The sequence below is a fragment of the Myxine glutinosa genome, chromosome 6 (assembly GCF_964187855.1).
Source record: "Myxine glutinosa chromosome 6, kmMyxGlut1.1, whole genome shotgun sequence".
In the NCBI taxonomy this organism is placed as follows: domain Eukaryota; kingdom Metazoa; phylum Chordata; class Myxini; order Myxiniformes; family Myxinidae; genus Myxine; species Myxine glutinosa.
The window spans coordinates 68,991,464-69,012,240 of NC_136266.1; the positions used below are offsets into that span (position 1 = coordinate 68,991,464).

General features: G+C 43.5%; 1 protein-coding gene across 8 annotated transcripts in view; it reads left to right on the forward strand.

Moving 5' to 3' along the window:
• The window catches only part of LOC137429916 (uncharacterized), a 46,757-nt gene that overhangs the window by 13,480 nt on the left and 12,500 nt on the right, over nucleotides 1-20,777 (forward strand). For 3 of the 8 annotated variants that reach the window (XM_068120289.2, XM_068120288.2, XM_068120290.2), the window contains 5 exons: nucleotides 10,564-10,660; nucleotides 10,753-10,919; nucleotides 12,621-12,830; nucleotides 15,419-15,586; nucleotides 17,589-17,624. In XM_068120289.2, the coding sequence (XP_067976390.2) occupies nucleotides 10,570-10,660; nucleotides 10,753-10,919; nucleotides 12,621-12,830; nucleotides 15,419-15,586; nucleotides 17,589-17,624 (672 nt within the window). In that variant the 5' untranslated portion in view covers nucleotides 10,564-10,569. Of the gene's footprint in view, nucleotides 1-9,659; nucleotides 9,831-10,563; nucleotides 10,661-10,752; nucleotides 10,920-12,620; nucleotides 12,831-15,418; nucleotides 15,587-17,588; nucleotides 17,625-20,777 lie in introns of those variants that run through there. The other 5 variants (XM_068120295.2, XM_078779973.1, XM_068120294.2 and 2 more) reach the window with 3 other exon arrangements.

Genomic DNA, 20,777 nt, shown 5'->3' on the forward strand with positions numbered 1-20,777 from the left:
AGGGTTACCAACCATTTATTTCAGAGGGGTTGGTGTCACTGGGTGGAGACCCGACTAACCGGAGACCTGTTAGGGTGTTGAGGGACACAGGAGCACATCAATCTTTAATGCTTGAAGGCATCTTGCCATTGTCAGAGGAGACGGGAACTGGTGATAGTGTTCGTTTACAGGGAATTGGTGGCTGTGTTAGAGCTCCACTTCATGCCATCCATTTTGAGTCCGATTTGGTGTCAGGTTTACAAGCCACTCTTCCTGTAGAGGGAGTATCTGTTGTTATCGGGAATGATTTGGCCGGTGGTCAAATTTATGGTAACCCGATGGTTGTTAAAAAGCCCAGGAGGGAAAATAACACCACACCAGTTAGGGATGGCGACAAATGTAGCAAGTTATTTGTAGGTGGACTGAACTTCAGAACAAAGGAAGAAGTTCTGACCTCTGTCTTCAGCAAATATGGACCGCTTTTGGAAGTGCGGTTGGTAAAAGACAGGGAAACATAAAAGTCAAGAGGGTTTGGCTTTGTCACGTTTGAAAGGACAAAGGACGCCAAAGAGGCAGAGAAGAATTGGAATGGTAAGGATTTGGAGGGTCGGACCATAGCCGTAGAGAAGGCAGGCTGTAGGTGGCGAGGGGGCTACCGAGGAGGACAACGGAGTAGTAGTTTTGGTGGTGGCCGCAATCGATATTATTATGGAGGCTCCCAGAGTACGGCAGCTCCCGAAGGAAGGATTATCAGGGTAGGGGCCAAGAAGGAGTGCGCTATTCCCGGGACTACAGTGACAAGCGGTCCAACCGTGATGATTACGAAAGTTAGAAAGAGTTGAAGCACTGAATGCTGTGGAGCAGCCGAGCAAATATTCCTACACGGATTAACCGTGAACCGTTCCTAAATTAACCGTTCCTGAAGGTTCCTAAAGGAACCGTTCCTAAACCATTAACCGTCCCTAAAGGCGTCCATGTAGTGAACTTTCCTACACGGATTAACAGTGAACTTCACGTTCCTAAAGGCGTCCATGTAGTGAACTTTCCTGCACGGACTAACCGTGAACTCCACGTTCCTAAAGGCGTCCATGTAGTGAATACTTCCAGGCCTCACCACCCAACCATCATGGAACCTGGCTTTCAGCTCGGCCTCCCGGGAAAAGTGCTCTAGATTTGCTTGACTTTGGGTTTTTGATGACTACCCCTTAAACTTCATTCAAAAGAAACAAAAAGTAAAATCAGAGGGTGATGAGATGGAGGTTGGCTTTGCAGGAGTCCAACTGGGAAATTGAACATGTAAAGGGCAGGGACAATGTCGTGGCTGATGCTTTGTCCAGTCAATTAACTTTGGAAATCTCTGTGGGTTGTTCGAAGTTTGTTGCTTTATTTTTGGGAAATATTGATTATTGTGGTTCACGGGACTTGATGATTTGGGTTGTGAGTTTACTTTGTTTGTTTACAGAGTTTGCCTACAAAGAAAGTTTTCGCTGTGTTCAAACTTTCTTTCTTGAGGGGGGGAAGTGTTACGGATTCGGCCCTTTCGTGGTTGTGGCTTTCATCCACTTGTAACGTTGCTGGTTATGTATTGTTATTCTTATCGGGGTTGGAAGGAAACGGCAATTATTGTTGTTTAAGGGAAATGGTTATTGTGGGTAAAAGGTTAAAAGCGCTCATGGTAAAAATGAGACAGGAAATCGGATCGTGACCCGGAAGAGGTCGAGCGAGGAAGAAGAGGTCGTGAGGCAAAGGTCGGGGAAGACGTGTGGCGAAGCTCCGTACCTAGCGTGGTCGAGCGTACATCGCGAGTGAACTTTGAGTCCTTGAAAGGAATATCGTGCGATAGGTGTTATCGCCGGAATATTGAGGAACCTGCATAGTCAGGTATCGGCATTGAGGTTCCGGAGAATCCTTGTCTAGAGGCTCCGGCTCGAGTGAGAGCCGTCCACCATTCTGCCCCGCACGCTGCGTCCACCGAAGAAGGTTTTGGTACGCGGCAACTTTTCTCATCCTCCGGCCGTCTGCCGGGGATGCGTGTGTGCGAAAGCGGCGTTTGAAGGTTACACGGCGGTTCGCTGATTGAACGGCGAACGTGTATGTCGGCGTGCGTCTTTCGGGATTTTCCATTCTACCGAGAGTTTGCTGGGTGTTGGACCACGTGACTTCTGTGCCGCTTCGACCACCTACGCCTCGATTGATCTTGATCGGACATTGTTCCCACGATCGCGGGAGTGAATCAACTTCGCCTTGGAGAGTTATAGAGACATTGGGGAGTGCCGTGAGTTTGAGATAAGTAATGGATAAGATGGTACCATCTTAAGATTTTGATTGTCTGGATTTGCTATCGTTATTGGTGATGTTATTCCTGTGTGATTTTTAATATATTATTGGTTTGTTTATAATCATTGGTGTGGTTTCCTTATTGATTTCGACACGGAATAATATATATTTTTCTGCCACGACTCCTCCCGGGGTTCGGAGGTATACCGAGACCAGAGGGTCGTGGAGGAGCACGTAACACAAGTGAATTTGATTACTTACTTCCCACATTGTTCTCCATGACAAAAACATGAAGATTAGACTACTTGACTCTTGCATGATACTTGAACACGAGTCGTTCATAGATGAGTGGCTCAGATTTGACCTGAACTCTTGTTTACAACGAAGGTTAACGTCGACATGTAATTTTCATGACCACCGTGCATTCAATCGGCTGTAAATTTAAACAGGCTTTACTTTTTTGTTCAACCGACTTTTCGTAATTGTTTGTTGTTACACACTGTCGGCTGATTAAACTGCATATTAAAAAAGCAGGAAACTCATGATTACATGTATTGATATATATATATATATAATATATATATATATATATATATATATATATATATATATATATATATATATATATATATATATATATATATATATATATATATATATATATATATATATATATATATATACACACACACACACAGACTTGGCATTTAATATGGAATTTTTTTTTTTCTTGACTTGGGTTTACTTTCTGAACTCAGTATATCAATCTGGTGAGTTTATTTTACCCTTCGGTGATGTCTTTGTTGAAAGAGCCATGTCACTGATTGTCTTTCGCAGCAAGAAGTCAATAACAGGATTATATCACAGGTGGCGTGACAAAATGTAAGGACAGGTACATTTGACGATTGGCTTCACAATCGAGTATATAAGGGTTGTTGCGTTCTGTATTAGTGGAAAACAACTGCTGCACATCTACAAAAGTTAATGCCGCTTCCTCTGGAGATGGTCCGTCAACTTGACAATGCTGTTTGTCATGGAGTGGTGGCTTTACGAAATTCTGTCATGAAACAGCATGCTATTGCTCGGCAGTATGGCATCACTCAAGGTCAGGTGTCAAAGATCCTGAAACGAAATGCTCAGAGGGGTGTCCCTACTCCAATACCGAGGCTAGGACCTCCCCGCAGAACCACAAGGAGGGATGATCGCCAGCTGCACCGGTTAGTCTGCAATGGCCATACCAAGTCAGCTAATCGGCTTAGGGCTGAGTGGCAGCAACTGACAAATGTGCCTGTATCCAGAAGGCTAGTCAACCAACGACTGGTTCAAGCAGGCTATCGTGCCAGGCGTCCCCTGAGAAAGCCACGCCTGACCAGACAACACAGCCAGCGCCGATTGCAGTGGGCCAGAGAGCACCGTCAATGGCAGCCAGGACACTGGAATCACGTGACCTTCAGTGACGAGTCTAGATTTCTGGTCTATCGTCAAGATGGCCGCGTCCGAGTGCGCAGACAAGTGCATGAAGCCCACAATGAAGATTGTATCGTGCCAAGAGTCCAAGCTGGAGGTGGTGGGGTGACCGTTTGGGCTGCTTTTCATGCAGGGGGAAAAACTGACCTGGTTGTTCTGAATGGAAACCTGAACCAGTTCAAGTACAGGGTCATTCTGGAAGAAACATTGCTTCCATTTGCTTGTGCAGCCTTTCGAGGAAACTTTGTCTTCCAAGATGACAATGCACGGCCTCATCGTGCTCGCATGATCCAACACTTTCTTGTTGACCGTGGTGTCGAGCATATGGAATGGCCTGCCATGTCCCCGGATATGAATCCAATAGAGAACTTGTGGGCAGAATTAACGCGTCAAATCGACAACTTGGACCAGCAGCCTGCCTCTGTGCGTGAATTGCAGCAGACTATTGTCACTGCATGGCAAGCGATTCCTGTCCAAACCTTGGCAAATCTCGTGAACAGCATGCCTCGATGTGTACGTGCTCTCCTGAATGCTCGTGGGGTTTACGCGAAGTACTGAACTGTAATTTTACTGTCCATAATCCCAGTCATAATTTAGCTTTTGTTTTTGTTGAAATTTTTTTTGGCTAACGTGCAAAACAAAGAGATACTTCTGGAAAACGTACAGAAGTTTAACAGTACTGTCCGTGGATTGAGTTCGATATCAGTTTACATCACTTTCAAGGATCAATTTATTTGCTTTGAAATGTCAAATGTGGTGTTTGTTTCTTTTAAAGGTCACATTAACAAAATCTAGAATAATTTCAACATAATTCCAATGAACTTTTGGTTCTAAGTCATCTTGAAAAGTAAGTTCACCCCCAAAAAAAAATATTCCATATTAAATGCCAAGTCTGTGTATATATACAGTGAAACCTTGACTTACGAGTGCACCAACTTACGAGTTTTCCGAGATACGAGCCGTCGCTCGGGCGGTTTTTTGCTTTGAGATGCGAGCCGAGATCTGAGTTACGAGCTTACGCCACCCGCCACTAGGTGGCCCAACGAGCGTTCCGGTCACGTGGTTATCTTGCCGTGCAAGCATCTCTGCCGTATATCGCTGCTGCTTTGTTTTCGCATGTTGGTTATTTTGGAAAATTTCTTAGTTTTAACCATGGGTCCTAAGAAATTGAGTGCCAAGGGCAGTACTGAGAAGAAGAAAAGGATGATGTGCTTGGATATAAAACACGCAATCGTCGAAAAACATGAGCGAGGTGTGCGTGTTGTCGACTTGGCGAGGCAGTACGATCGTAGCAGTACGATCGAAACATTTTGAAAGGGAGGAAGAAACAAACCTCGTTGGACAGGTTTTTATTGAAACGCCCTGCAAGTGAAAGCGAGGAAAGTGTGGCGAAAAAGGCAAAAGTCATCTCCTCCACCTCCGCCAGCATCTTCGTCTGATCTTCAAGGTAAATACACTTAATAAAACCAGTTTATTTCTTTGCATTGTGGCGGACACGGAAGCTCACTGGCGTGGTGACATCATTCCGCGCACCAAGTGGGCGGTGGCCACGCCGAGGGGTAGGCGTGGCCTCAGGATATACACTGGGCGCGCAGCCCGGAGTGCGCCAGCACCAGTGTTACAGTGAGCTCTTGAATAAAGACTCACAAATTACCGCGTTGTCTGCTTCCTCCTTGTTTACAAGCAGCGCGCATAACGCCGCTTATTATGTACAGTATATACGAGGTCGTGCTTGTTTATACATTATTTGTTATTTATAAAGTACATTTTTCTTATTTAAAAACACGTAACAAAAAAAATTGGTGTGGTTTTTTGGGGGCTGGAACGGATTAATAGCATTTCAATGCATTTTAATGGGGAAATTTAATTTGAGAAACGAGCAAATTGAGTTACGAGCTCGGTCACAGAACGAATTAAACTCGTAAGTCAAGGTTTCACTGTATGTATATATATATATATATATATATATATATATATATATATATATATATATAGTTGCGGTTTTGGAACCCACACTTTTGTAAATAATAATCGCTTGTAAATATGACGTTAAAAGTTAAAGGTAGCACCCCTAGTTAGTCCACAAGCAACACGTAGGCCACCATAGGAACTCAGTTATTTCCTTATTATGTGTTAGTTAAGGCTGTGTTTCCAATAGTTGAATCTTTGTTGCATCAATCAAATAAGGAGTAGGCCCTTTCGTCCATTTTGCCAACCTCTCTCTCCCAATTCTGTTACGCGCCTTGGTTCGCGTTCGGTCAGGCGCCGCCATTGACCATGCGGTCGGCTCGAGGAAGAAGGGGGCAGAGCGCCAAGGAAAAGGTGTGGCCACGTCAACTAGTCATCAAAGGTGTGGCCGGTAAGCCCCACCAGCCAACCAGGGCTGATGAAATATCTCTGGCGGGCGTGGCTTGATGAAGCGTGGAGTGATCTGGGAGCGTGTAATGTAAGCGCGAGCGCAAGCCTTTTCACCAGGTCCGATGAGAGAGACGAAACTGCGCAGAGCCCCTTTTATGGACTTCGAGGAGAGACGGCTTGTGGTACTGCTTCGGACTGCGCAGAGGCGGCTGATTGTAACGGTCTTGAGGACTGCGCAGGGGACCGTCGTTATTGAAGGACTTGAGGATATACGTGCTTTGCAAACGGACTCCTTTCGATAGAACTGCGCACAACGGACTCGTTGGGAGAGAGGGCTGATAACGAACTTGTGGGTATAGGTGCTTATTGAAAGGACATATCCAAGAGCGCACATTTGCGAAGGACTTCCCCCCCGCCATATGTAAGGTCCGGTCACACGCCAACGATACGCAGAGCTGCCTGCCGGGTTTCGCCTGCGGAACCGGAGCCTGGACGGGGGTCGACTGTAGCCTGGATCATCTACCTGGACCTTCCACCCTACCCACTACAATCCCATGTGAGTGTATATGTTTGTCCTGGGGTGTTAAGTTAAGACTATAGTTAAGCCTGCCCTGTGTCCTTCTTCTTCTTCTTCCTTGTATATTCCTTTCATTTCCTCTTCTTTTTTGGTTGTTAATAAATCACCTTGTTATTTCTTGGTTTTTCCCTAATCCGATCGCCTCCGTCCTTTCTTTCCATTGAGTACCTGTGGCACGATCGCACCGCTCAGAATCGGGTTAGTCATTTGTTAACGGCTCGGATCGCGGACTGCTAACCGCTCGGCATTTACCATCATGTCCGTGGTTTGAGCAGGAGTTATTTCCCTGCTCGCGGTCGGTGTTGGTAATTAGGTATTTGGGACCCAAATTGACCAATCACCCTATCCAAGACCGACCGGGAGGAGCGTTGTAGCTTGCAGGACTCGGGACGGCCAGCTTAAAAGGACAAGGGGATTAACCCCCCCTTGATAAGGGGAGAGCCGACCCCCGAATCCGTAACAATATATATATATATATACATACATACATAAAATACTCCAGATTCGGGGGCATAACGGTACGAGAGTCTGCTCGTCTGGGAGGTCGGTGGTTCAAACCCAGGCCGAGTTATACTAGTAAGCCTTTTAAAATGGTATGTGCTCCTTACTTTCTTCATGCTAAGCATTTAAAAGGATAGAGCATGGACAAACAATGCTGGGAAGGCAATGGCAAACCACCCAGTATAACACTTGACATCTAGAACGTCATTCGGTGGAGAGCATTCCTTCGCCAGGTGAACAGTTTGTTTTGAATCCCACTGATAGGTTGTATCTGGATCCAGATCTGAACCAAAATCTAATCGGCTTGTTCTTGTCACCCAACCAATTTATGCACCTCGTTTTGTCAGAAGTCGTCCACAAATTTATTTAAACGTGCTGCTATACAGTGCATTCAGAAAGTATTCAGACCCCTTCACTTTTTTCACATTTTGTTATGTTGCAGCCTTACGCTGAAATCGTTTAAATTCAGTTTTTCCCTCATCAATCTCCATTCAATACCCCATAATGACAAAGAGAAAACAGGATTTTAGAAAGTTTTGCAAATTTATTAAAAATAAAAAACTGAAATATCACATTGACATAGTTATTCAGACCCTTTGCTATGACACTTGAAATTTAGCTCAGGTGCCTCCCATTTCTCTTGATCATCTTTGAGATGTTTCTACACCTTGATTGGAGTCCACCTGTGGTAAATTCAATTGATTGGACATGATTTGGAAAGGCACACACCTGTCTATACAAGGTCTCACAGCTGACAATGCATATCAGAGCCAAAACCAAGCCATGAGGTCGAAGGAACTGCTTGCAGAGCTCAGAGACAGGATTGTGTCGAGGCACAGATCTGGAGAAGCCTACAAAAAAAATTCTGCTGCATTGAAGATTCCCAAGAGCACTGTGGCCTCCATAATTCTTAAATGGACGAAGTTTGGAACAACCTGGACTCTTCCTAGAGCTGGCCGCCCGGCCAAACTGAGCAATCGGGGGAGAAGGGTCTTGGTAAGAGAGGTGACCAAGAACCCGATGGTCACTCTGGCTGAGCTCCAGAGATCCTGTGTGGAGATGGGAGAAACTTCCAGAAGGACAACCATCACTACAACACTCCACCGATCTGTGCTCTATGGCAGAGTGGCCAGACGGAAGCCAAACAGTTCAATCGTGGTTTCATCAGACCACATAATTTTGTTGCTCACCGTCTGAGAGTACTTTATGTGCTTTTTTGCAAACTCCAAGCGGGCTTTCATGTGTCTTTCACTGAGGAGATGCTTCCTCCTGGCCACTCTGCCATAAAGCCCAGATCGGTGGAATGTTGCAGTGATGGTTGTCCTTCTGGAAGTTTCTCCCATCTCCACACAGGATCTCTGGAGCTCAGCCAGAGTGACCATCGGGTTCTTGGTCACCTCTCTCACCAAGGCCCTTCTCCCCCGATTGCTCAGTTTGGCCGGGCGGCCAACTCTAGGAAGAGTCCTGGTTGTTCCAAACTTCTTCCATTTAAGAATTATGGAGGCCACTGTGCTCTTGGGAACCTTCAATGCAGCAGAATTTTTTTGTAGACTTCCCTAGATCTGTGCCTCGACACAATCCTGTCTCTAAGCTCTGCAGGCAGTTCCTTCGACCTCATGGCTTGGTTTTTGCTCTGATATGCATTGTCAGCTGTGAGAACTTATATAGACAGGTGTGTGCCTTTCCAAGTCATGGCCAATCAATTGAATTTACCACAGGTGTACCCCGATCAAGATGTGGAAACATCTCAAAGATGATCAATATAAATGGGAGGCACCTGAGCTAAAGTTAAAGTGCCATAGCAAAGGGTGTGAATACTTATGTCAATGTGATATTTCAGTTTCTTCTTTTTAATAAATTTTTAAAATCCTGTTTTCTCTTTGTCATTATGGGGTATTGAGTGTAGATTGATGAGGGAAAAAATGAATTTAAACGATTTCAGCATAAGGCTGCAACATAACAAAATGTGAAAAAAGTGAAGGGGTCGGAATACTTTCTGAATGCACTGTATTGTATATCGTTTTTGGCCCTATTTCTCAATGGTAAATAATCACTTAAATTCTTCTATCTAAATCCAGATCTTCACCAAAATCGAATCGATTCGTCCTTGTCACATACCCAACCTGTCCAACAAGTGTCGCCCGAATCCATCCACAACTTTTTGAGATATCTTGTTCACAGACAGACAAGGGTGAAAACATAACCTCCATCCACCTTTGGTGTGAAGGTAATAAACTGCTTTTTCAGCACCAACGCTCTGTAAAGAAAAGAGTATGGTACATCAAATGTGTGTGTAGGTGTGTGCACAGTGTGTACACCCTTCAAAATAATTAGTTTAATTATCCTTCCCTTTACAAAAACAAAAGTCTTGGTCATATTTTAATCTTTAACAAATGTTTCACATACCACACATGTTCATCTTTCATTTTACTGGATTTTGTGTCCAACGAGAGGTAAATAGACAGCAGCTGGTAGTGTAGTCTTCTCTGCGACTCTGCTCTCTGTTGACCAACTTTTTATGGTGTCGTCTCCGCGATTCACATTTCCATTTTGCTTGTACTATTTTGGATTCCGTTTTCATTATTTGTTTTTCTTTACATTGATCTCAGGCTCATGGAGGAGCTTGTACGTGCATCGCCTGCAGGAGACAATAGAAAAACACATCTTGGATGTGAGATTTCAACCTGCGTCCCCCATAATATGAACTACAAGTTCAGATGAGAACCATAGCAGGCCAGCCAGCTCTTCAAATATACTTGATAACCTTGTTACTGTAACAAACTACAACCCCAACACAGTCAACACTGATGAAGTCCTATCATGGGACAACTGTGTAGCTGTCATGCTGGTATAACCTGTATATCTCCATTGTTTTGAGTAATGAAGTTTTGTTTTTTCTTTTTTTGCTGTTCAAACCAATCCTGTCCATTCTTTTAAATGAATAACTCGCTGAAGCAGGTCACTGTTTGTCTGTAAAGTGGAAAAGCAAATAGCAGCCTCACCAATCTTTCACAACTCGCCCTGTGACATCATTACTACTCCTATAACTCCCCTTCCCTTTTCTCTACTTCCCTCATACTAATATTTCTCTCTCCCCCTCAATCTCAACCTTCCTTCCCCTCTTTATAATCATAGTATCTCTTCTATTTTTCCTGTTCTCACCAATCTCTTTTGTTTCAACCTTTGCATTCCACCCTCTTTTTCCCTGTCTTCCCTTCTTTCCCAGTACTCTTTCTTGTTATCCTCCTATCCGTGCTCTCTATTTTATTTTCTATCTCTGTTTTTATGTACGGTATTTAATTTTTTTAAATTCTGTGATGCTTTTATTGCAGTGGCTGTGTGGTGTAATCTGCAGTATTTTTTTCTTTTATAATCATCTTCAACCCCCACCACTCTCCCCACAGGTTGCTATGGCAAGTAGGCCGGGTCGCTATGACAACGCTACTGCCAAGGTCGTTGCCAACATTCGATGGGCACTCGCTAAGTCCAGCTATTCACCTGGTCAGTTTCCTTCCCTATATTTCTCACATTGATGCAAGGTTAGCTCTCCCGAATCTTCATTCACAGTCTTCACATTCTCTTTCTATTATCAGACATTGTGTCTGATCTATGGGAGCCATGGGAGAATGAAACAGAAAGTGAAGGATGTGGAGAGGCTGGAACTGTTGATGAAGATGACTTTCATGGACAGCACCTCAAAACCGACATTGTCCAACTGTTAACGTCGGGCGAGCTGTACACCAGGATCTGTAGCCGGCTGGTGAGAATTGTGGAAACGCACCCTATTAGCAAAGCCTGATATTATATATTATTCATTACACATCAAACTGTGATGAATGATGATTCTTGAGAGCAAAATAGTAAAAAAAGAAAAAACCCCAAAAACACGATCTCAGCTCATCGGGCAAAGCTTTTTTTTTTTTTTTTTTTTAAATAAATAATGGCTTGCGGAAGAGCTAGTACACAGAACGGTACATGGGGTGGACAAGATGGATACGGAAGGAAAATGTAGTTATATGGAGAGAGGTGTGCTTGGGGGTGGGATGGTTGACGGGTATAAAAGATAATTGTTTTGGATGGGCGATGAGCTGATATGGTGGTGAACAGCTGTCTTGAATATTTGTAGGGAAGAATGAGATTGAAGAGGATGTGGAAGGTGTATTGGAGGTCAGGTGTGCCATGGAAGGACTTGGTACAACGCAGGATTTCCAGCTGGTGACTGGCTTTGGAGGCCAAATTTTGAAATGTGGTATGCCCAAGAAAGATCATAGCTGACAGGAAGACCTGCCAACTACCAGACTCATCAGCGCTGAGGCAGCTCTGTGTGAATAGCCAGAAAGATGTTGGCTTTCACAAACATATGATCTGATGATCCAATTGAAACGGAGGAAGAGCAGGAGACATTTGTGGGAAAATTGGTCATCATCAAGTCCAGAAGGGAGGATTTGCCATTGGTAGAAATGCAGGTTAGGAAGTTACACAGATTGCATCAATCCCATGGAGTCACAGAAATCCTTTGTTGGAGTGGCATGGCTGGTGAGAGTGGTACCAACCACTGCCAATTTTTATTGTGACAATTGAAACCACCACATATCAGGATGAGTGAAGTGGAATGAGTGGTTAAAAGTTTCTCCATGTTGTCTTTGGGGGAGATGTAGATGGAGTCATCACTGTTTGGAGGATGGTACAACACTTAGACAAACTAGAAGTGGGAGCAGAAGGGAAATCACACCGAGAGGTACTCCTTGGGGTTTGGGGGTGCAAGATCAGTACAAGGGCAGTAAGAAATGGAGTTATTGATGTAAAATGCAACTCTGGCGCTAGGGCAGGGTTCAGGCCTATCAAACCAGAGGAGGCAATCGTCAGGGAGAGACACTAGTGAGGAGTCAGTGATGTCTTGTGGGTGGGAGGAAGGATTCTGTTAAACGGATGATATCTGGTTCATCAACAGTAGCCTGGATTGAGATATCTGTCAGGTTGAAGGCTTGGATGTTTGAGGTCAGGCGAGGAGGCATTTGGAGTGTGCAGGACAGGGTGGGGGAGGTATTTCAGGGGCATGGTGAGAGGGGTGCAGATGCAGAGTGTCCTCAATGCTTGTAAGACATCAGTCTCATACTTTGTGTGATTATCCGCTCACTTCGTAAACGCTAACCAAGCCCTCCTGGCTGACTTCATCACTTTGTTTGGTGCGGTTGTGAACTAATAACCCTGAATATTTTCTTGGTGTCCAAATGCTTTTGGAAATGCAGTGTATCAACTTGTACTGAATGCTCATTCGATCAAACTTTGGCAAATACATTTAAAGGTTGGAAAATTGTGTTTTGCCCTTTTGTTTTGAAAACATAAGATTTTATATAATGTACTTAATTAAATATTCCTGATTTTTATTTTTTGAATGGTAGGAATTGAAATTCCTGAGAATAAGGACAAAAACCAGTTTTTCTTCTTCCTTCTTCCTCAGGGCTTGCCAAGTCCAACACAACACAGGGGAGCAGGTTCTGGAGGAACATTTAGGTGGGGCCGAATGGTGGGGAGTCCAGAAGGAATGGGGGAATCGAGCCGGGCTCACTGGGCGGTGATTTCTGCTCTTTCCCGTCGTCGATTCTACCCTTCTGAAGGACCAGATTATCCCATTACGGCTTCGGATCTCACACAGACACCAATTCGAACGGTACAGCAGGAGTTATGTGGAAAGAGTTGTGAAACATTTGGTAGAGAGAGAGGGAGGGTGGGACAGGGGGTTAGGGTTTCTCTGTTTGGCAGCCATTGCAAAGTTTTACTGTTCTCTGCTTGAACTAAAAATAGAGATTCATATCAATAGAAAAACATTACCAGAACCTCATCAAAGTCATGGTAAATTTAATATTGTTTCAATGGAGCATGTTACATTTTTGCATCGGTTACTGATCATTTGTTGTAAATCTTTCAAACAGCACCCCTTCCCCTCTCTTCCAAACAAAGAAATATCATTTTGGTGATTCTCATCTCATTAAGAAAATTGTACCTGGAGACATCTCATTACAGAAATTAAATTAAAGTTCAAAAAAGTATTTATACCTGGAGATCTCAGCATTATGAGTTACATGCTCGGATGGAAATAGCAAACAAGCCAACTCATGTGAACATTTATTTCTTTACATGCATCAAAACGACCTAATTTAGTCCATTGAAGGGTGTAAAATTATGGTTAAATACCCATGTTTCATTGTATGCATTTCCATGGTCTATAAAAATATATACTACTACGTAATGCCGGCCATTTATTTCCACCCTTCTTGTGGAGTTTGTCATGGGGAGGTTTGGCCTAAGGCTTAAAAAAACCGGTTCGTAAGGCCCCAACATTTGATTGGAGCCGGATTGGGCAGGAATTTGTCATTTGTTCAGGGTGCTGGCGGTAGCGCACCTACTTTTCACGAAGGACACCATGGGCTCTTTAACGTCTACCAACTAATGCAGGCAGATGGGACGCTCAATTTAACGTCCATTCGAGGGACGGCACACACATTGATGAAACACCGGGATGAGTTTATCGTTGGGTCGAGATTCGAACCCAAGCTAGACAGCTTACAGACGAGTCTGTGCACCTGTAGGCCATGGTGCCAGCCTATTATATGCAAAAAAAACTACAACTAGATCAACGATTATGTTTACTCCCTACAGATGCTGTGTCACCCACGTCGTCAATGAGATGATAATAGTTCAATAGTTATCTGAGATCACTCTGATCCAATATGATGGGTAATGTCCTGATAAAGATATTTTGGTAATGACATTGGTGTCCACAACTCTTTCGTTCAAGGTAAACGGTAAGATGGGGTCATAAAGGTGCTTTGCATATCTACCGAAAACGTGTGTAGCAAGTTTTCATGATGACATTCACTTGAGTTTCCTTTTGAACAACGCTTACTTATTGACACTGGATGCTTTTGTTGACGCCTTGTTTGGCTAATCCCATTGCAATGGTGTTGCCATTTTATGTCATTCGGTGATGTCTCTGTGGGGGACATTTGATTGTTGCAGTCGTGGAAATGAAAGGTAAAATGGAAACTATGCAAAATCACAGCGAGCAGAGGAAGGATTGTCAAAGCAAGGCTAAAGGTTTGTTCAACTCCACAGGTGGAGAACCTGACTGTCCAGCACTTTGTGTGCATGCTAAAATATTTACAGGATGGAGTGTTTGCTGAAGATGGTTAAATGTGGGAAGCCACAGGGCATCGGCTGTGGCTCTCCCCTTACCAGGACGGACACAGCAAGGTAGGAAAGAGGCACTGAGATGACAAATAAAAACAAGGGTGCTGGTAGTTAGCCGGATTCTGTACACCTGGAGCTGAACAACCTGCTTGACTCTTCAGGTTAAGTTGATGAATGTCAAATGCGTTCTTCTTTTCAAATCGAGAGCTAATTTCAATTTTGCTAATGTTTGTTCATCTGGAGCATTATTGTGAGATGTAATACTTACCTGTGTTTAGAAAATTATAACTTAGGTTTGCTTGTTTGCATGCTCGCCAAGCATGTGGCTATAATAAATGACTTTCCAAATCTAGCTCACTATTTACTGTGCCTACCAACATAACAATAAGGTGTTTTGGTTTCCTCGGCGACCATCAATTTGAGGGACAGTAGATGGAGGAAGGGACGGGAGAATCTATGAGGAAAGTGTTATGGAATGTTGTGGGTAGTCGTAAAACTTTTGTCCACTTAATTTGTTAATTTTCTTTAAAATCGTGTTGCATAAAAGGTGGTGCTTTGGGGGTAAAACGAAGTTAAATTGTGATTCTGACCATTTAGAGTTTTAGACCAATAATTCCTATTTTCTGAAATTGATGCAAAAACTACTCGCATCACATTTTTTTTCTCGACGAATCTTTTCTTGACATTTCTCATGGAATACAATTCATTTCCGTGTTTAGTAATGCTGTAGTACATTATTAGTCCCTTACCAGTGTACACCGGAGGGGACTATAGGTTTGCAGTCTGTCAGTCCGTCACGCAAAACAGTTTTCCGGACTTTTTTTTCTAAACTCTTAATGCTAATGATTTCAAACTTGGTACATGGTTTCCTCATGATAAGTTACAGATCAAGTTCGAACTTCACGACGTTTCGATCATTTTTGACAAAGTTATGGCACTTTGAACTTTGGTAATTTCCCCAACAGTTTTCCGGACGACAGACTGCCGGTAGGGGACATGTATTGCAGCGCAATACTCAGAATGCTTGTTATTTCTCCTCTCTGCTTGTCGTCCTGTCCCTATCCTCAGTGGTCACACATGGCTCTTCTGGACACACTAATGGAGTTTAATTGCCAATCCCTGTGTCCCACACGCATGTCCATATCTGCGGCCTCTCATCTCTCACCTACGCCTCATGCTCCCATGCCACCTCATAACCCGAGTTGGGAGGCTGCCCTGCTTCACTGGGTTAACATGGTAAGAGAAAAGGGACCAGGAATTACGTTGGTGGAATAAGATAACACACAGGTGGAGTATTCTTCTTGTATTAAAATTACCTTTATTTCATAAAAAAACAAATCCAAAATAATAAGAGGTTCAATAAATATGGCTTGTTTAAATGTGACCTGCACTTTTTAATTTATAACTAAGCTTGTATGTAGCATTAACGTGCAATCATCATCATACTGTACAGGCCATGGTAATTCTCCTGAAACAATCTGTTTCCTGAAGTTTTGAATCAAATTCCTCTGTTGCTGCCCTCAGCCAGCCTTGAATCCACAACCTTTGGGAAATGTTCCAGTGTCTGTACTTGCTAATATTTATCCAATTAGTAGTTGCAGCCAGTAATTGGAGCTTTGCTGTAACATTGACAAACTTTTTTTTTTCATAATGCAGTTAGTCTTGGGTCTAGGCTAGCTTAACCGGTGCTGATATCCGTTTACTCTTCATGTCATGTTCACCTGCTGGTTGGACACTAGAATTGAATCCAAACTGTAATTCAATATCCACAGATTTTCTGAGTGCTCCTGTGTTAGTTAGTTCCAGTTTTTTTTTGCACTTTTTTGTTTGATGATGTTTTGGTAATCTGTAATTACCCTCGACAGAGGAGAGGGTGTTGCATTTGGATCTGTTTGTTTGTCTGTTTGGCTGTCTGCACAGAACATGAGTATGCCTTTCTCTGCAACCGTTGGTCCAATTGATACAAAAATTTCAACATAGGAGTGTCTCCTCCTGTATCATTTTTTAATGATTATGATGTCGTAGGTCACATGGTATGGGCACCATCTTGGAAAAAAACAAAAAAACTTTGCACCTCGATCTCAAAAACCGCTCTATAGAGAAAATTGAAACATGGCTCTGTCAAGTACTCCCCATGGGGAACAACATATATTCATGATGATGTCATCCGTGACGTCGTAATTGGACAAGTAGATTGCTTGATCCGATCAGTTTGAAAGTTCTTGAGCGTGGTCTACACAACAATTGTATGGAAGAATTAAATTGACTAGCAACAGTACCCGCCCTATGGGTGGGGCTTCAATTGGGACGCCCAAATGAAAAGGCAAAATATCAGAAATTGAAGCCTTTTTTTATTTTAAACAATTTATATAAACATCCGTTAAATCATATCACATGCAAATCATCAAAATCTAAACAGTATTTGTAGAATTTCAACAAAAGCCACATCACTGTTCATATCGGTAAATATTATTCCATTGTGTTTGGAAAAATTGGAAATTGGAAAAACAATATAGCCTATTTTACTCCAGGGGGTCCCAGGATTACCCACCCAAAATTTCGTTGCGATCAGTTCAGCCGTTTTTGCAGTACCTGGGAACAGACGGACAGACATTTGGTGAATCGTAGTAAGATGATGTCATCGGCCAAGTAGTTTGGCCGCCATATTGAATTTAAGGGAGATATTCAGAAAATTGCACTGAAAGCATTTGCCCTATCGATATGAAATTTTTGAAATATGTCACACCATTGCTGCATATAGTGTGAAAATTGTGACGTCGTAGGTCACGTGATTTGGCAGCCATCTTGGATAGAAAAACGAACCTTATCTGATCAGCACGAAACTTCACGGACGTGATCCTCTACCCAACCACAACCATAAGCGGAGTGTGAATTTTTGATGTCGTAGGTCACGTGGTTGGAAGGTTGGAATGAAAATTGAAGGTTTGCATGATGTTCAGCATTTAAAATGATACAGCATGAACAAAACAATGCTGGGAAGGCAATGGCAAACCTATATTTTTGCTATAATCCTTTCTATATTTTTCCTGTTACCATCTTTTATCCCCACCAGAACATCCTAGTGAACAAAAAAAAAAAACCTATCCCATACTGTAGTGGGGGAGAGAGGTATGAGGGGAGAGGTGCATGGTCAGCATATCCAGCCTATGGATGAAATTAGGCTGAATCATTTCTCCATCTGTGGTAGTTGAGGCTGATTCATTTCTCCATCTTTCAGGTGGTATGCAAGGCATACAAGGATCGAGATGCGGAGGTAAGTTTTTTAATCGTTTTTAAGGTGGACAATGTTCATCACATGTATGGTTAGACACTTTCTGTAAATCTGTATTGGTAATCTACATATAAAAGGAGCCTGGTTTCTCTGTTTGTAACACTTTATTCGAAGAGTTTCTGCTGTCATGTAATAATACGTACAAATGGTACTGTTGGAAAGGTAATAATCCATTTACTTGGTTGGAAAGCTAATAATCTATGTACTTGGAACAAAAATTTGTCTTTGTTTAATCCCAAAGGCTCCTTGTTTTAAAAGCCAGCGTTTCTGGGATTGAGTAAGAAGAAGTGGGACCTCGAGCTTTAATGTAGTGATTCCAACAGTAACATCTATTATTCTTTGACAGCAGGAATCCTTTACAAGGACATGGAAGAGCACACAAACTACAACAACAACAACAACAACCCCAGCCATGACAACAACAACTACATAATCAATACACAATTTGGATTTTTGTCATAATCCATCCACAACGTTTTGAAATGTCATGCTGTATATAGCTTTTAGCCCTATCTCCTAATGATGAAGAATCATTAACAATAACATCAGATCTGGATCTGAATCTGCACCAAAATTGAATAGATTCATCCTTGGCAGACACCCAACCTGTCCACCTTAGTAGGTTTGTCCGAAGCCGTCCATAATTTTTTGAGATATCATGCTGTGCAGGGTGTCCCCACTTAACGACGTCGTGGTTAATGTTGCTTCGTTATAACGTCGTACCGATGCTTCACAGAATGTCATGATTATTTACCCATAACACACTATTGTGTCGTCTGTTATAGAAATGTCATGGAAAGTCTTCAGTGGTACTATTAAATTTATAAAGAAAAGAAGCGGCAGAGCTGCAAGCAGTCAACCATTGATGCTTTTTTGGGAGGGAGGAAAATGGTCATCTCAACAATCGGCAGAAGCCTTCACTATGTCCCGTGGTTAGAATGATCTCCCTTGTGTCCCATGGGGAGAATGATTTCCCTCGTGTCACATGGTTAGAATGATATGTGAAATAGTGGAAGAGTGCTGGAGCCAAGCCCGTGTTAATGAGTTTGATTGGGTAATTAACTCGAGGTCCAATTTTCTGCATTTAGTGCAGTATCTCTCCACACTCGATTGAACTCTCAAACCTGTCTCCTTCCTCCAAATCCTGGTGGCATCTGGTCAAATGCGTTTCTGGTGTTTGTTCCCCCTCCATCCCCTCCCTTACCTCAAATGGCTACACAGTTGACACCGCACGTGACAAAGCCGAATACCTCAACTCTGTGTTTGCCTCAAAATCTTGTGTCCCAAACCCATCTCTCTCTGTTCCCACCTTTCCCAGTCGAACACAACTGCTCCTGGACTCTGTGTCCTTCTCTCCTGACAAGGTGGAGGAGTTTTTGTCAAACCTCGACTCTGATTCTGCAACTGGACCAGACGGCATCAGCCCATGGGTCCTAAAATCCTGCTCTGCCACTCTATCTCACCCTCTCTCTGTTCTTTTCACCCTCTCTTTTGCTCAAGGTCATCTGCCAGCATCTTGGAAATCAGCAAACATTACCGCTTTACACAAAAAAGGTGCAAAAGCAGATCCTTGCAACTACAGACCAATCAGCCTGCTTCCAATTATCAGCAAAGTCATGGAATCCATCATTGCTTCGGATATCAAATCCTTCCTCTTCTCCATTGGCTTGATCTCCGATCATCAATTTGGATTTAGACCAGGTCATTCTACTCTGGACATGTTGCTTCTGCTGTCTCAACAATGGATGGAGGTCCTCAATGCCAAACAGGAAATCAGAGCTGTCTCACTTGACATATCACGTGCCTCCGATATGGTCTGGCACCCAGCTCTGCTCACCAAACTCTCCTCCTATGGTATCCATGGAAATCTCCACTCATGGCTTGCGGACTTCCTCTCTGGTCGAAGGCAACGTGTGGCTCTGAATGGATTTTTCTCATCTCCCCTGCCTGTTCTGGCTGGAGTTCCCCAAGGTAGTGTTCTGGGCCCTGTGCTATTTCTGGTCTTCATCAATGATCTCTCCGGCTCACTGGAAAATCCTCTCTATCTCTTTGCTGATGACTCCACTATCTGCCGCTCCATTCCTCATCCCTCAGATCGGCAGTCTGCAGCCTCCTCACTCTCTGCAGACCTGGAAAAAATCAGACGGGTCAAACAAGTGGAACATGTCTTTCAATCTTGACAAATCGCACACTCTTACAATGTCTCTCCGAAAGGACCGACTGGAAAACCCTCCCATCTACTTTCTCAACAATCCTCTCCAAGAAGTTCTGTCGCTCAAGCTTTTGGGTCTCACTATCTGCCATGATCTTTCTTGGGAAAACCACATTTCCAAGCTGGCCTCCAAAGCCAGTCGCCGACTGGGCATCCTCCGTCGTGCGAAGTCCTTCCTGGGCACACCTGAGCTCCTCACCACATACAAGGCTTTCATCCGCAGCTCAATGGAAACTGTTCCCCCCTCTGGGCTGGTGGCCTTGCCTCACACCTATCTCGGCTTCACGCTGTTGAAACCAAAGCTTTCAGAATCATTGGAATCTCCTGCGATGAAGTTAACTCCGAGGGCCTTTCACTCACTCACCGCAGGCAGGTTGGTGGTCTTTCTGTCTTCTACCGACTCCTCTCCGGCCTTGCTCCCCCAGCTATCTCTGTGCTCTGTCCTCCCCTGTATTCCTTCAGTTCGCACAAGATCTGCGTGCAACCCTCTTATGGTTAAATGCCAAAATCTAGGCTCTCTGCTCACCTTCACTCTTTCATTCCCCTTTTCTCCCGCCTCTGGAACAAACTCTCCCACTCCCTTCAATCCCACTTCCCCCTCCAGGTCTTTAAAACAGCTGTTCACCACCATGTCTTATCTTCCCCCATCCAAAACCTTGATCTTTTCTACCCCTGATAATTCACCCCAGATACTTTTTTTTTTTTTTTTTTTTTTGGAAATTCCAACTTTTTTCCTGGAAGTCCTTGCAGTGTTCATATGTTTTATACATCTCCCACCTCCCCCAAAGCCCTCCCCCTCCCACATTTCTCCTGTTGTCCCTGCTCTCAAATGTTGTTTGTGTCCTTCCCTCTCTCTCCCCATCTTGTCTGCCACTCCCTTTATTTTTTGTGTTTCGTGTGTCGGTTTTACTTTTTGTGTGATT